The following is a 14,126-nucleotide window of genomic DNA, read 5'->3' as shown; positions in this document are numbered from 1 at the left end:
AATTTCTTTTTAGGGGAAGGGGTGAAGTAGAAGAGGGTTTCTATAACTATATGCAAGTCAGGAAAACTGGAAGCTGCTGGGAGTTGCACACTTAATCTGAAGAGTGCTGAGGTGCTTCAGTGTAGAGATGATTGAGGTGCTTACTTGAAGCATGGATTTGGGTATTATTAGGCTAACTGGTTAGGTTAATAGCCAAGATGTTCCCTAAGAAGTGTTATATTCCACTTGGAAAAGCAAATTCTTGGGATATTTGTTCTTGTAGTAACATATGTTGTAACATGAATGTGCAAAGGAATCTGGGACAGTCTAAACCAGGTTACAGTTTGGTCTTTGCTGTAAAATGTGGCCTGGGACGAGGTAGAAGTGGTTCCTTCGAATAAATCATTATGGGCCTCTGCAATAGAGATTTAAATGTGAAAAATCCGTTTTCTTCCTAAATGCATATGAAATACGATCCCCCATTTCTTGGCAGTGATGGGGGCAAAGGGGGCAGGAGGCAAAGTTGTCCTGGTATTTTTTTGTCATCATCTGCTAGAGGGCACTGTGATGCCAGATATATTGAGGCTTAAGGATTTTAACTTCATGGTGAAAAGCGGTTGTTTATATGTTTAGCTGGAATGAAAATGCATGTCTGTTAGATCTCAGACTACAGTGAGTAAGCTTAGAGAATATGCCTGGATACATTGAAGTGTGATTTTTTTTTTTTTTTTTTTTAAGTGCATTTTGTATTAAGATTTTTTTTTAAATTGTTTTGGCTATGTAAAAAAAAAAATATCAGGATTGAGGAGTGCTGGGTCACTTAAGCAAGTCTGAAGTTTGCTGGTAAATTTCACTAATGTAGGACTAATGCTGTGTATGAACTCAGGTTAAATTCAGCAAGGTGTTTGAGCCAAAATTAAGGGAAGCGGAATTCTGAAAAAGCTATGATACTGCATCAGCATTTCTTACAACATTTTAACTTTTTAATTAAATTTTAAAGTGAAACTAAAAACAAAATAAAAACTTAACTTCTTAGAGCAGGAAATAGTTATAGGTTGAAACCTAATTTCTCTTGATTGAGGCACAAGACAAAATTGGTTATTCACAGTTCTGTTGAGAGTAGCAGAACTTATGTTAGCAGTTCAGAGAGATGGAAAAAAAATCCCTTCTGCCTATCAGACAGGGCTTTCACTCAGTCTGAAATTTAAGAATAATAAAGTGATGCCATCTTCTGCCTATAAAGCTAGGAAGTTGTCAGAGGCCAGACTGAATGCCTACTGGATGGTTACAGGAGAGGAGAGTGGATTTTTAAGCTGAGGTAGGGGAGGAAAGTACGTGATGCTATACAAGTGGAGATTGCTGTCACTGAGACTTTTTGGTAATGGATGGTGTGGTACTGTTCAGATCTGCCCTCCACTGACAGAAGTGTTTAGTGTGTAAAAGTGCTGTTCTTATATTTCTTTAAAAAGCAGAACATGATGGCCTGACTGCCAGGTCATAGGGAAAGTCAAAGTAGATTTTATCACGGACACCAATGTGATTTTGCTCACTGGATTACACTGAGGAGCATCTCCAAAGGTCTGACCTCAATCCCTAATCTGCCTTTCCTTCTATTGCAGTTTGCTTCATGGAAGAGAAGAAATAGGATCAAGTTTAATGTTGCTATTGTGATGGATTTTTTTTTTTGTTGTTATTATTATTATTGTTTTATTATTATTTTTTATTCCCCAACCATCACTTCCACTTTATTTTTCTTTCTTTGGCATATGTTTTCAGTTCCATCACTGTGTGGTGAGGCACTAGGGGCAGAAACCAGAGTCAGGTGGTAACATCAGGGCCACGTGTTTTAGTTGTATGAACCCCAAAGAGGCAAAACTACACAATATTTGAGAGGCAGAGGGTTGCCCTTTGTTGTGACAGGCTGAATTAGCTGTAGTGTGTTAGGGATGCTTGAATAAGAAGCTTGCCTGTTTTTTAGCTGCAGCAGTTTACAGTCTTAATGTAAGACATCAAAGATGTAGATTTACTGGTACTGGCCTGCAAACTGTAGCCCTGTTTCAAGTGGGCAATTATAGATTGTGCTTAAGTTAGCTGAACGTAGAAAATGGGAATGAACAGGATCGTGTTAGCACTAATAAAGCAAAATGGCACAAGATCTTAAATAACTGTTATTATAAGATACTTCATAAATCCAAAGGAAGTAGAGGTGGAAAAGACCTATGAGGTCATGTAACCTATCCATTCTAAAGGACTGGCTTGCTGCCTGTGATATATAATCATTATCTGCTATTCCAGACTAGCTTTAAATGCCCCGAACTTCAGTACTCTTACTGCAGGCATGTGGGAGGAGAAGAGGAAGGAAAGGGAAATAGACTTCTTTTCTTCTTCTGAAGCCTTTCCTGAGATTTACATGGGTTTTTTTTTCTCTATTTTGCCTTTTTTTATTTTCATTGTGTTTTTCTGCTTCAGTGTCAGAAACCCCTGAAGAGTGAGGTGACTTTAATCCTTCTGGATAGCTACGTTATCTATATGTGCCTATTCCCTTTTTGAATTTTCCTCAGTTCTGAATCTCATTTTTTTCCTGTGACAGCTGGTTTCACTGGCTAATCTCACTCCACACACTACTACTACTGGGGTGAATATTTTCTTCTGCTCTCTCCTTCCTTCTTTTCTGTCCCCCCTCACCACATTTACACATCCTCACTGGGTAAATATCCCTTTAGGAGAGAGCAATATCATTATTCCCATGTAGAGCTGGAAGGCAGTAATGACTTGCCACAAAGAAAGGTAGTATGAGCAGTGGAGCCTTGGTGGAGGTATCAACTAGATAGGTTGCTAGAGTGAGCAGTACCAAAAGGTTGATTTTTGACTATCAGGAACTTGAATGTACACCCTGAAAAACAAGTACCTGCTCGAAGAAGGAGCATGCATGTAATGGTCTGTCCATGTCTGAGAAGAAAGTATGGAACAGTTATTTAGCCTCTCTGTGTGTGCTTATCCTTATTTCTTTGTTTCATTTACTCTGTAATTGCTTTTCAGCCCGGTCAAAGAGTTTGGTGATGGGTGAACAGATTGGGCCTCCCTCCAGACCTTCTTCTCCAAACCCTCAAGAACGTGTGCTGAAGTGTGGCTGGCTGAAGAAACAAAGGAGCATTATGAAGAACTGGCAGCAGCGGTGGTTTGTGCTGCGTGGGGACCAGCTCTTCTATTATAAGGATGAAGAGGAAACCAAACCTCAGGTATGACTAGAGAACTGTAGGGTGTATCGGTTGTGACTTCTATGTGGGTCACAGTCACTGCTTTGATTGACAGCTCGTTTCAGTTGCTCTCTGTCCTAGCCAAAACCGTACACACTTAAGGAGGTTCAAAGACAAGAGGCATTGCACGGAGACTTAGCTACTACCCAGGCAAGTAGTAGAGTTTAGGAGAAGGTTAGAAGGTGTTTATTTACCCACTAGGATGTGCTGACCTCCAAATCTTAGTATGGTCATCTATGAGACTGGAGTTTGACAGGAAGAGCTATGAAGTTCCAGATTGCTGAGGCAGGAGTGAAAAACCTTGCTTAGTCAGCTGGGACTCACTATGTCTCAAATACTCCATTGTTAAGCAGAGAGATGAGCCAGCTGCTTAGGGCTAGCTTGTGTGGCTAGAGTATGTAGGTTTTGTTACATGACAGCGTGCAGGACTTGAGAATGGGAAGTAATACGTGTTTTATATAGACCTGGGAGTTATTGCTTTTCTATGCAAACTTTGAGGAGAAAGAATTTATGCAAGGCTTTGTGCTGTCTGTGTCTGAAAGAAGTGTGTGTCTGACAGCAAAAACTAATTTAGCAGACCGGGGAACAATGTGACCTTCTACAATGGGGGAAAAAATTAAACTGTCTGAAGTTTGCCTTTATCAAAACTTTTAGTCTTTATGGGAGTGTGAATGAAAGAGAAGAACACTTTTCTTCGTGGAAACCACTGGTTAAGTTCTGCTGTACAGTATGTATTGGACAGTGTCATAGAGCCATCCCAAAGTAGACCCAAAGTAGTGGAAAGAAAACAGACAGAGGAAACAGGTAGGATCAGAATGTTTAGGAGCTAGCAAAGAGGGAAGAGGTCAGCTAGTGATTAGATAATTTAATAAAAACCACTAAATCATAACTGAGTAAATGGAACCACAGTAGGGCTACTTAAAATGGTAGTTTTAGATCAGCTGTATCAGTTTGTCGATGGGACAGCAAATGTGTGCAAGAAAGCTTTCCAAAGCACACTTATTCCTGCAGAAGACTTAAGAGATTCTAATTAACTATGTGCCGAGTAGCTGTAGGGCAGTTTGCTAGTGATAAAGGGTAATAGTCACTGTGCAACATTCCTATGGGCACGCGACATGTTTAACTTGCAACTTTTTGGTAGTGAATATTTTAAACAGTTTTTAATAAAGTGAACATTGCGCAAGTATGTCTCTCTTAAGCCAAGTATTAATTAATGGAATTTTTTACTAACTTCTTGCTGCTTCACATGCCTTTTGTAAGTGTGTTGCTGGTCTAGCACCAATTTCTTACAATTAAATGTGGTTCTCTATAACTTGTTTTAGTGAGAGGACAATGCTCCTGCACCAAGGGTAAATGCAGAGCTGAGGACATTGCAGTTGCCAGTCTGGACTCAGCACTAAATTCAGGATGATTTTCTGCTTCTTTGGCCCTTCTGTATCTACAGCACTTAGTGAGGGGGTGGAGTGTTGTGCTACAGGATGGGATAAAGCTTACAGCTGAGATGAAGAATTTCTTATTCAAGTTTTTCAATATGCCCGTAAAATATTCTTGCAGCATTTGAGCCAAGGGCTTTCCTAGTTCCTGTAGTGTATTATGCAGCATATTTCATGCAGTCATTGTTTTGACTGTCAGGCCTCTAACCAGAGTAATTGAACAGAGGGAACATAATTGAATAAGCCAGACAATGTCCCTGTACTGCTGCCTCCTGATGAATCTGGGCATTACAGAGTGACAGACAGCCTGTGTAGTATCATCACCATCCACATGCTCATTATAACCTATAATTAAACTGCTTGATACAGCTGCGTGCTTAACTGTTACACATAAATTTCATTGTAGAGTGAGAACGGAAATGAATTTCCCCCTGTGAGCCTGACACATGCATGGTAAATGCATGAGGATATTTGCTACATCTTGTACTTACCTAATCAGGGATTTGATCCATCATTATGGATAGCTTGCTGTGTAAATACTAGAAAGACTTGAACTCGATGATGTAACCTGTTGTTGCTCAGGACTCTGCAAGCAACAGCTGGATTTTACACTTTTAAGACGAGCACCTTATCTTCCTATACAATGCATGGGGAGAGCTGGGCACTTCCAAACTGTATCAGTGAACATGATGAGGAAGGAGCTGGCTCAGGTAGTCGTGTTGGAAAGGGTTTCTTTAACCCTATCCCTTTTTGGGTACAGGGTTGCTGTACATTTATCACTGGGGGAAGCCATTTTGTATAGGATGATACAAGTCGATGTCCTGGCTATTCTTGTAACAGTTGCGGACTGGGATTCACATCTGACTTTGGCTAGGACTGTATGCATCCCACAAGTGAGATGTACTTTTGGAATCTGTAGGTAACTATTGCTTGGGATTCTCTGGAGTGAAGGGACAATGGTACAGGCATGCCCACATGGCTTAGGAAGGCAGCTGTGACCCTGGGAGATCTTTGTTACAGGCCATATAGATATTTTCATCAGTTGATATTCGTCTCTAATTTCCTTAAGCTCTAAAGGTACTCATGCTTCTTTTTAAATATTTCTGTTTTAAATATTAAGTATGGCCTGCAAGCTTGTGTGCAAAAACTAAGTCAATAGCCTCACTGAAATTCCCATTGATCTTCTGCCTACTTGATTATTTATATGTACTCCGGAAGAGGGTCATATTGTTTATCTGACAAAGTCAAGTGAGATTTATGCCATAATGTTTCAAAACAGAAACCTTAAACAACTTCTTTTTATTTATGGATGTTGCATTGCCTATTTTTATGAAAACATGTGCTTCCAGGTCCTGTGAGGGAATTGTAGATATTCTTCCCTTGAAAATAATGCTGAAAAGATGGGGCTGTAATCTAATGACAGGAGAATGGCATAGGCTTACTGGAGTGAAGAGGAGTTATTCTGTGGTCCTAATGGATCAAGTACTGTTGAAGGTGTGTGTGTTTGTGTGCCATATGACACGGTGGCAGTTACACAGTCCACTCCATCAGACTAGCTTCTGTGCCAAAGGTCAGAGCGTGAACTTGCAGTCATTGCTTTTCTTGAGTATTTTTTCAGGTGCCCCCACGAGGAAAGGGAGGACTGACCTGCAAAGAGCTTTTGATGCTCCTATCTCTGTCAATATGCATGTGGGTTTTTAGAGTAGCTTTGGCTTTGTTTCTATTCCCAGGGTGGGAGGTCACATGTGTCCTTCCCCAGTTTCCAGGGGAACAGAAGCCACTCTGCAGCTAATTCATTAACCTTTCTTTCAGTATTGACTTGACGTGATAAAAGGCTTTAGTACATCTGCAGTGAGCTTGAATTTTGCACTCTAGAAAACAGAAGAATTTTCTAGAATGTGTTCTGGCCACAAGACTCCAAAGATGATGATGTATATGATAATTTTCTGTACCATTTTAGAATAATTTGTGATGCATCTGCAATTTTGTCGTGTTGCCTTTCCCGTGTTTTTCTGTTTACCTTCAGCATGTCCTCTAATTTCAGTGAACCTCAAAGTTAAAATGTAGGACAATAGGATTGGGAGGGAAGGGTGCTGAAAGTTTATCCTGTTCTGTTGACTTGCTGGTTTTCCTTTGTTTTAAAAGTCACAACCATTTTAGATAAACCACTCAGTATGAACTTCGCTAAGTAGCCTCCTACGTTGTGTCCTTCCACAGTCTTACCTTTTCACTAGGTAGGGGACAGGAACTGAGCCCCGACACTCTGTTCTGCAGCACTACCTAGAAAGCCTACTAGAAGACTGGAGCCGACTATTCTATCAATGAACAGAGATAGCAACAATGTAATCTCCACATAACAGACTTTATGATGGAGCACCCAAAAGGGGAAGTGAGAGTAGCAGGGCAGCTGCCTGTGTAATAATAAGGGGGGTCATTACACACAAACTTGATGAATATTTTTATTCATTACACTGGATACCTGGAGAATACACTTTGAGATTGGTAATGGGAACTAACTAGCTATTAGGTAATACCTAGTAATAGTGGGACATTTTGATATTTCTCCCTCTTCTCCAAGGGGGTCTGCATGAGCCTGCACATCTCTGTCCTCTCAGACTACCCACAAGTTTTCTGAGCATTTCTTGTCCATAAAATCCACCTAGTGGCTGTCTGCTTTCCAATGTAGGGTGCACCATGCCAGGTGAAGGAGCAAAGCTGTACTTAAACATGAAACAGGCTGGAATTTCATCCTCCTCCAAGTCATTGTGGAGATTATTAGCTGCTAATGAAGAGGATTTTGTTTTGGTTTGGTTTTTTTCCTTGCAGAAACAGACAGCCAACGCCTGGAAAATCTTTGAAATAACCAGATTTCATTGTTCCATCTACTCCATCAGCAATATGCAGGCTGGACTGTTGCTGTTACTCATACCTGTAGGTGCTCCTGTAACCCTCTGGTCCAGTGTGATTTGTAGGTATAGCTTGACTGGAAAAAATACAGAAATCTGTTATAGCCTTGGTTTAGAGGTTTCTAACACACATTCAGCTTTGGAAGGCTTCTGTTAATTTCCCAGTACTGACTCTAGACATTTTTAAGGGCTGCTATTCACAAAATGTTCCCCCAAACAAAATCTAGTTCCTGTAACGTTAGTGAGAAACTTTCTGTTCTTTTCCAAAAAATGGACTGTTGGATCAATTCAGGTGGAATCTTACTCAAGAAGGAAGTAAGGGGTTTTTTTAATAGGTCAAAATCTGAGGTTGTCAAGAACACAGGAGAGATGAATATTAAGGTGTGAGTTGTTTTTTTCTCTCGGAATCTGCATTCATGTGTTCCTTTCTTTTGGAAAAGTATAAAGTAAGCAGAATGTTAATATTGCTCTGAGCCTAGGAAGAATGTAAACCAGCAAAAAGAGCAGGGCTGCTAGTGCATTGGTTATACCCCAGGCTGGATATCCTACTAATCTCTTCCGCACTTAAAATTTATGAAACAGTCTGAAGCTTACATAGCTCCAGAAAGTGTCTGTTTTATTTATAGTGTTCTCGGATATTGATGAAGCTCAGGCATGCCAGATCCTTAAACTTTTTTCCAGTGGTCTAAAAACAGACCCTTTTCCTGTCCCTTCAGGTGGAGAAGTGATTGCATAGCAGTAATTTCACAAGTATTGGGGTGTTGGCTGATCACAGTAACTGATGTGCATGGCCTTAAATGACAGGAAGTCAAGTAACAACCTTTTCTTGAAAATGAGTGAGCTCAGTGCATCCATGATTAACTACTACATGTTGCTGATGATGTGTTGGTTTTTTGGTGTTTTTTTTCCCCCTCCATATTGCTCAGTGGCATTAATTAAAATGATGCTTCCAGAAAAAAGGCTAGCGTTGAGGTTCCTATGGAGTGAGAGAGGGGGAAAGAAAATTGTATTCTCTGCTTTCACTACTTCTCCAGTTAGTTTTCTCCAGTCTTTAAAATATTCAGTGGTTGTTCCTCTCAACCACTGACACCAGTAGCTGTTCTGACATTTCTCCAGCCTGAAATATGCAGAGCACATCTCCAGTGATGGTTTTAGATGCAATAGTCTTCATTCCTCTGCCTCTCAAATATAACTTAAAGACACAAATTCTCTTTAAAAAATAGCATCTTTTTACCTACACAACTCTTTTTCAAAGATCCTGAACTAATTTTATAGACTCAGACTATCTATTATTGTCTGTTATTGACACAACTATTATTGAGTGTCTAGATAATGAACAACAGAGGTAAGGGAGCTCTTCTACAAGTTCATGCTTATGTAGCTCTGGAAAAGTTCTTCACAAACACCTAGGAAACATTTCTTTGTCATTTTGCTCTCTGTTCCTGGCCTGAGACATGAGGATCTGAGACGACAATTGACTTACCAGTTGAACTGTGGGGTCTACCCTTAGCCTGCTTTAAATATGAGGCAATTTGATTTTCATCTCTTTTGCTGAGATTAAGGCTAAGTGTGGTTGTAGGTTAGTTTGGGCTACTTGAGCCTTAGAATTCAGGTTCGGAGAGAATTTGTTGGTATAAAGCTGTTGTCGAAATTTTGTTCCATGTTCAGCTAAAATCAAGATGTTCGTTTGGTCAGTTCATCATCCTTGGCCTGGGATTCAGAAGTGCATACCTGAGGGCAGGTTCGAGTCTCACTATTCCCGCGCCGCTCCCCGCCCCCCCCCCGCCCCCCCCCCCCCCCCCGCCATTTGGTAAGTGTTTGTAACAATGACTAAAGTGCTGTGTTAAAGGTATGAGAATTAATATGATCAGTGTTCTGGCAACTGTTTATTGAGGGACTCAGTCAAGAAAAGGAAGCTTTCCACTCATGTTTCCTGTGTCACAGCTTTTCTTTACCAAACCCTGGCTCCACAGAGCCTGATACAGGGCAGGACTGCTCAATTGGTCTTGTTAGGGAGGACTACAATAATACCTTTAAGGTATGAACACTTGTCCTCTTAAGATTCTCCCTCATAGCACCAAGGCCCCGAAAGGGTGTAAGGTGATGCTATCATCAAAAATTGGATTTGAACCTCCAGCTTACTGGAAGGTCTGCAACCTATTGCCTGCCCCTTGAGCTGTTCAGCCATCTCAGGCTCCGAAAGCCTGAGGGAGGGAGCAATAACTTAGTCATGAATTGAAGTTTTGTTTCTGGGGCATGCTTTGGCATATATCAAGTTAGACCTTGGGGAATTTTGACTGATTTAATCCATCATTAATTTACTTCCCAAGCAAGATTGCTAATGCAGTCTGAGTGGCTGCTGGACAAGGACACATCAATCTGTTTAAATTTAGTAATGTCTTTCTACCAGTGACAGCACTGTCAGAATTGATACACCTTCCCTGCTAAGATGAATTGGTTTCTCTTCTACTTTTTCAACTCTGTTTATTTAGAGTTCTCCGTAGTGTGCCAAGCAGATTGGACAGCTGTGAGCTGGGTACTCTGTTACCCTCTGGAGGAAGCATTTTGTCCCCTGAAAGGACTGGTTGTATAAAATAGAAGAGCTCAGCACAATTTGCTGACATGTGCAGAGAGAAACGCACAAGAAGCTGATCTGAAGATTTTTGCTATATATACACCTATGACCTAAAAATACTTTCCAGAGATGGGTCTAGGTTGCAGACTTTTCTTGTTTTTCATAGGTAGAGTGAGCATCCCTCAATTTTCCTTTCTGAAAAATCATTCTTCTAGTTCTCTTATTGCCCTACTCTTCTTCCAGTTGTTATGCTACCATCTCAACTTGCTGCAACTTTATTGCACAACTGAATGAGGTGTGCACAGGTAAGGTCAAAGTAACTATACTGGTGTACAGTCCCCATTGCCAGTGTGGTTGCAGCAAGTCCTGCATTCCTTCCATTGTCCCGTGGCTGTGGGTGGTTTTCTGTTTGGTTTTTTTTAAATGGACTCTGCTACATAGTGATCTTCCTCTTTGTCTCCATTTCATCAAAGCTGGTTAAAATGAGAATAAGAAACAACTCACTTCCATGAGAACTTTCTACAGAATGTAAGAAATCAAATATGTTCTGAAAAGGATCAAAAAGGAAGTGTTTTTTGATGGGGAAATACTTTGGTTTAGGGTGTTAGTTCAAGCAATTTATGCCTTTGTGATGTCTTCTAAAGTAAACATCGCTTTCATGTACCAAAGGGGTGTGTCTCACTGAAGGGAGGCAGGTGACATTGCACCATATGGTGCATCAAGCATGGAGAAAGTCCATTTGCTTAGTTTTGTTGCAGCAGAAGGGTGACCCGAGGCAAGCAAATTGCAACCTCTGGAAGGCACTGCAGTGTGAGATTTTGGTTTAACCCTTTGACTTCATGACTGACTTCAGTTTCATGCAGAAAGATGGGCTTTCTGAAACTCTTTAGTTTGACAGCACTTTTTGTGAACTGCTCCTGCTCTTCGCTGTAAATACACTCTGAATCTTCTGGTCTGTATATACAGTTGTAAATCTTCACCATTCCATGCTATAAAATAGCAAAAAGCTGGCATGTATATCACTGGCTTTTGCCTAAAATATGTGTGATCTGGCTATATGTATTTACCGAATTTACTAATACAGGCTGAGAGAAAGAACCCTCCACAAAAGTGTGCCTTTTTCTGAAATAGCACAGGGCTTGATTTGGACTCCTGAGTTCTGCTTGATTATAAGTGTGAGGTTTAGGTAACTGTTTCAAATGGGGATTTATGCTTGCTTTATACTATTGGAAAAGGAAGGCCTAACTTTTATTTTGTGCTGGCTTGTAGGCACTACCCATTTTGAGACTGGCTAGTTTTGCTTAGAGGGCTTCTTAAGAGAGGACTGTATCTTAAAGCGAGAGAGAGAGAGTTACTGCCTCTTAACAACTTTTCTTTCTACAAAATGGAAATTGGTCCTCAAAGGAAAGCAGCTGTTAACATTTAAGAGGATTACATCTTCTGACAGAAACAACTATTGCCAGCTTTCAAATGATACCTGAAGCTCTGAAAGTCTGATCAGCTCATGTAGTATTAGTTTTTATTGCTATATGTGCATTTCTAGCTTGTGTTAATAAGATAATGACTTGAAAATGTAAATTTACAGCTGAGAATGCATAAACACCAAATTTAAGTTAAATGAACAAAATGACCTTAAGAGTTTTGGAGTTTTTGTTTGGTTTTAGCCAACTTTGTGATATCTGGGGTCCTTTCTTGTAGCTTCTTGGCATTCTTGTCAGGCTATTCTGAATTCCTCTCTGATTTCAACTGTGCAACTTAGGTTGTTTTTTTTTTTTTCCTTCTGCTTGTGCTGCCATTTCACCATTTGCCTAGGGATATTCCATATACTCCTAAAGGCTGGAAGGGTTTGAATTTCTGTGTGCAGTATTAAAACTTTAGGTTCTAGTCTTCATAAAGAAGCTTTTTTAAAAGACAAAACAAATAATTGTGACCCTCCCACCTATCCACATGCACTTGCCCATGTGCTTCAGCCTCAGATTGACATAGGAGCTACTTCTTTTATTCCCCTGTCTTCAGGGAAATTCGTTCTGTGGTAAGGCAAGCAGATGCTTACATTTAACAGTTTTGTTCATTTTATCTATTGAAAATGGTGTCCCTAGGAGCAGGCTATGAAACTACTTTAAAACTTGTGCATTCAGTATGAAGAAGAGGTGGGGAGGGAGCATTGGACCTCTCAGTATATTTGATTAAACTATTTTTGTTTTGGAGAACTACCTGATAGAAACCAGACTGAGAAAAGCAGTCTTCCTACTCAAGCCAAAGTTTGAGACTGCTCCTTGTCAGAACATCCTAAGCTGTGGGTAAAAGCAAGATTCAGGGTCCTGTCTTTGAAAATCATGCTGTGTTCACTTGATCACTGTTTGGTCCTTGTTCCTGGCTGACAAAATATACCATGACACTAACTCTACTTTGCATGAATCTCATGAGTTGCAGTGCACCCAGGGCTTTAATTTGCTTGGGAAATTTGCTCTTTGCTTTCTGCGAGAAGAGAGTTTAGCTATAGTGGTAATTGATGCTATCACTTTAATTTTCCAGGATGCTGTTATCAAAAGTATTTTGTCCTTTTAGACAAGGGCTCAGAGTTACATGGAAGGGAAGACTTGATCCTTTTAGAAATTCCTGTTCCAAGGGTGATCTGATCTTACTTAGAAGCTGGGACTTCATGGTGGAGGTTACACTGCGGAGAGGTACTTCCCTGCCCATCTGCCCCCTTGTTTTCTATGTCAGGCGTTTACACACACCGCTGCTGATCACATAGGCACAGCAGCTCTGCTCTGGCACTCTGGTGGGCTCCTTGTTTCTTTCAGTAGAGGAAAGGGAGGAAGAAGAATGTCATTCAGGTCCAACGCTTCTCCTTCCTTGCTCCTGGAGCACAGCAGCTGTGCAAGTTGCAACATCCACGTTTTGCAGGTGCTGCAGCAGGGTAGGAGACATGTCTGCCCAGTGGGGCTGCATGATGCTGTTTTGGGCTGCACAGCCTGTTGCAGAATGGGGCACAGGAGAAGGTACTGCTGGATAGCATGTGTAGCTTTCTGTTTAACGTCTCTTTTGATTTCCTTTTTAAAATAAAAATTGACTTCTGTCTTCCATCTTTTCTGTCGTCTTATTGTATCTCCTGGCAAATAATAAATTTCTGGCTGAGTAGCCTAGAACCAGGAGTATTTAATAGTCTTTCACTGGTTTCAGCATGCTCTGCTCACAGTTCAGTCTAGCTACCAGCGTCAGTCAGCTGTTAGTTTTTTATGTGGACAGAATGCATACAAAAATACATAAGGTCCCCTTTAACACTTCACTCTTCCCCTCTAGGATGCTTTATGGAGCCAGCAGGTGCTGGCTTTGGCTCCTTGCAGAGTTTGGCTGAACTCCTCTGGCTCTCTTCTGAGCTGTCCCTACTGTCATCATTCAGGGTTTTTTTTTTTTTTCCCTTTCAGATCTTGATTTCTCAAATGTATGTCAAATGTGTTATGAAGAACGTTCCAGTGTGCTACAAAACAATCCAACCCCATCTTTTGCTGTTGCAGTAAGCACAGAATTTTTATTTTTAAATGCAAGGAAACAAAATTGAAATAGAAATGTAAATGCACAATTTCCTCAAAGCAAAACCAAGGATATCTGAACTGAGGGCCTCAATACAAAATCTGACTTGTTTAAGAGTGGGTGGGTTTTTTTTCTTTCATGATCGTTTTTGCATTTGTATTCTGTAGAAGGAACAGCAATAGTCCACACTGTTGAACGTTCAGCATATATGCAGTGTGGTCAGTGTAATTTTGCTTCTGGAACTTTTATTTTCTGATTATTCTTTTTTAAACGTAGCAACACTGGGGTGGTGATGCAGATCTGTTGGATATAGAGTAGTATTTTTTTTGTTCCATAGACTATAAATACTCATATTCAGGGTGTCTTGCATTTCTACCTTTTAACTATGCATTAGCCTGCAAAATGTGATTAACTGGAGTAGAGCTTCAGGAATGCTGGA

At 40.5% G+C, this 14,126-nt stretch overlaps 1 protein-coding gene across 1 annotated transcript in view; it reads left to right on the top strand.

Annotated features, from left to right (window-relative positions):
- The first annotated feature begins 3,026 nt into the window (after positions 1-3,026).
- Positions 3,027-14,126, top strand: part of ARHGAP22 (Rho GTPase activating protein 22) — a 135,651-nt gene continuing 124,551 nt past the window's right edge. The window contains exons 1-2 of the mRNA XM_059821163.1: positions 3,027-3,218; positions 10,820-10,845. Coding sequence (XP_059677146.1) covers positions 3,039-3,218; positions 10,820-10,845 — 206 coding nt within the window. The 5' untranslated portion in view covers positions 3,027-3,038. The remainder of the gene's footprint in view (positions 3,219-10,819; positions 10,846-14,126) is intronic.

The sequence above is a fragment of the Gavia stellata genome, chromosome 9, assembly GCF_030936135.1.
Source record: "Gavia stellata isolate bGavSte3 chromosome 9, bGavSte3.hap2, whole genome shotgun sequence".
NCBI classification, from domain to species: Eukaryota; Metazoa; Chordata; class Aves; order Gaviiformes; family Gaviidae; genus Gavia; species Gavia stellata.
Note: the sequence above shows the minus strand (reverse complement) of the source record. Positions and strands in the feature narration are given on the sequence as shown.